The 3173-nt window shown below is 34.5% G+C and overlaps 1 protein-coding gene across 2 annotated transcripts in view; it reads right to left on the minus strand.

Moving 5' to 3' along the window:
* Nucleotides 1-241: 241 nt before the first annotated feature.
* LOC119587076 (peptide methionine sulfoxide reductase-like) overlaps nt 242-3173 on the minus strand; it is an 8677-nt gene continuing 5745 nt past the window's right edge. For both annotated transcript variants that reach the window (XM_037935823.1, XM_037935824.1), the window contains exon 5: nt 242-3131. In XM_037935823.1, the coding sequence (XP_037791751.1) occupies nt 2900-3131 (232 nt within the window). In that variant the 3' untranslated portion in view covers nt 242-2899. The remainder of the gene's footprint in view (nt 3132-3173) is intronic.

Genomic DNA, 3173 nt, shown 5'->3' on the forward strand with positions numbered 1-3173 from the left:
AGTTATTCAAAATTAACATTTCACAAGTTATTGCCATTTTTCTTCACAAAGAAAGATAAATTCTGGTTTTATTCAGTCAAATTGAAAAGCTGGACTGCAAAATAATTGAAAACAGTTACAACCATTCTATATGGGAGCTACAAATAACATTACCAGCAAGACTATTCTCTTTATGATGTAGTCTGTGTACTCTTTATTTGTTAAAGACAGTGAACAGAAGGGAAAAAATGAAATTCACCAATAAATTTCAAAGCTTTAATACACTGTGGCCTGTATGATTAGAACAAAGATACTACAAACATGCAAAAACAGTACATCATAAGATGCCTATTCCACCTCTATGATTTCTTCCACCCACAAACAGCAGGAACTGCTTTGATTCATGAGTTTCATGTTACAATGGAAGCCACATCAGATGATGGACTTTCATGCACCGTTGCATCTCATTCAGTAAGGTTGTCTCTTTATTAAAATTTCCTCTCAAAAAGTAAGGGATCACTACAGTTTGATGCTAAAGTACCATATTGCAAAGAGAAATACATCTTATTTAGAGTGTGAATTATCAATGGTGTACAGAATATATATAAAAAAAAAAAACCTCTTACAATCAAATCAATACAAAGGAATCATGTGATAAAAAAAATCCAAAGGCATACAGAGGAGAAGAGAGTATTCATTCACAAAAATATTTGGCTAACCATGCACTTACTCAGACATATTCAATTATCAATACAACACACAATATTCAGTAACTGGTACATACAACAGCACAATGATACCAAGATCTGTTTAGAATAAACATGCAATTACAAAATTACAACTAAAAGCCAGTGAAATTAAAAACCTGATCATAAATCGGCCTTAAACTCAAAATTTATTTATCATACAGTTTAAACTTGAGACACTTTTAAGGCAGCAGAGACTAAGGCATTAGTTGTTGCAACATCTTGAGACTTGAGAAATGCTCATCTAGTGTAGTTACACATTACCCACAAAAATGTAAATAAAATGAGTTGTACTGATGCCTCTCCTTTCATGTACATATTTGTCTTTGAAAATGAGATATTCGAGAGTTGGTATTATCATCTATTTGTGCAGAAATCCCCTACTTTAGCCCTTTACTCTCGGCTTGGATAAGTTGTTCTGGCACTATTGCAATAATTTGACAGGGGAGGTAGTGGACTGCTGTGCTGATGGTCCTCATGTCGAGAAAAATAGGTACACACGGGAGTGCAACCACCCAAGGCCTCTTGTTTCTCAGTCTTCACATCGTGTAATATTTCTTATATCAAAGAGTGAACTGCAGATTTGTACAAAAAATATTCTAATTATTTTTCTACAACCATTAAATAACATGGGAATCAACACAGAGAAACAAAACTTTGCATATATGATGAAAACTAAAAACAGTAGACCACAGGAGAGGAGCCTATCTAACATTACCTTTGATTCAACATGACACCAAAAGCACACACAAAATTCTATTGCATTTGATATGGTGCAATCTGGCCTAGAGTAACAGGCTGGTGAGGAGATGAAATTCTGACTTATTAATTGTTTCTTTTTTCTGCTTGAGTTGCGCAGACCGTTGGGAACATTACCTTGTATGGTCAAAGTAAATTAAATGTCTTATAAAGAAAGGCACCAAAAAGTTTATATATATGTGTACATGTTACTCACAAAAATGCATTTACTAAATATACCTTAAAAAAGGATAATAATATAAAAAACAAAAAAACATAATAGCAGTTTGCCTGGATTATTATAAAAAAAAATACATTTGATTTCCATGCAGCTTGATAAGTGCAAAATATCCAGTTCTCATTAATTTCAGAGGTTTTATTAGTTAAATCATCTTGTTTCCTGTGTCAAAGTGAAACCATCAATTTTCAACAGGACTACATAATGAAAATGATATCCAGAAAAAAAAAATTACCATAATTAACATGATTCACTGTGTTAGACTATGATTATCAAAATACTCAAATTAAGTACAATTAAATGCATTGTTACTGGGCACTGCATTTACCATTACCATGCATTATGATGCATTTAGATCTCAAATCCGACAAGAGTACAATACCCGATTCCTGAAGCTAACTATATACACATTAAATTCCTTCCTGACTGTGACCAATTGTAAGCAAACCACAACATTCTTCACAAGTACAATAAACATCATTCAGATTCACAAAAGCATTGCTGTGTAACAACATAAAACATACTATACCATACACTGCAGCGAGTATGAGTGGAGTGGGGTTAGAATGGAGATGCCTTATTTCTAATGAGTTAGCTCATTAAGGCAAGAAACATTCTTCCTGATCCTGAGTTTACAAATATCAAATTAACACCATATAATGCATGCACAGGGAAGCTTTGTAATATTCTGCTACAGATGTCTACAACTGCAGCTAAACTGGACGGTGAGGTTAGCATGAATACTGCATGATAAGAAATAGTCTTTCAGGCTGTATGAGAGAGAGAAAATAACACTGTGAAACTGAAAAATGGAAAAAACAAACAAACTAGATAACTGATATCTTGATCCTGACATAAAAAAGTAGTTTGACTGCAATCATACAAATAAACTATCCCCTCTCTCTTTTTTTTTTTTTAAAGAATCCCATTCTTTCAGAAATCCTGGATTAGGCTCAAATCACATCAATGAAATAACTGATACTTGGCCGGAAAAATATAAGTAAAAGGAAATAAGGATACAAAAAAGACATGGAGAGCACATTGTTTTCCAATGATAATCCTTAATCAGAGAAAATGAGGGCAAAACAACAAAAATAATAAACAGAATTACATATTCCTTCCTACACCATCTGCCTAACTGATACACTAAATAAGTTGCTTTCTTGATTCCCTACAATTCAAAGGAAGGCATCAGGCTTTAGCACTTGCCACGAAAGGAAGAAACGATCTGCTTACGGATGTAGTCTGCAGTCTTCTCTGTTATCCCCCATCGACTCCACTCCTTCTCAAACATTGCAACCGATCCATAACCACCTAAGTACCCATTGATGCGAGCCGCAACGTGGGATGAGATGAGCTCATCTCCGGGGTCAATGTCCAGGCTGTTGATCACTGGGGCATGTCGCTGGAGAATGTACTTCTGATGGTAGCTGCACCACGAGAAGGATTTGTCAGGCACTTAATGATAAATT

This window comes from Penaeus monodon, chromosome 22, assembly GCF_015228065.2.
Source record: "Penaeus monodon isolate SGIC_2016 chromosome 22, NSTDA_Pmon_1, whole genome shotgun sequence".
Lineage (NCBI taxonomy): Eukaryota > Metazoa > Arthropoda > Malacostraca > Decapoda > Penaeidae > Penaeus > Penaeus monodon.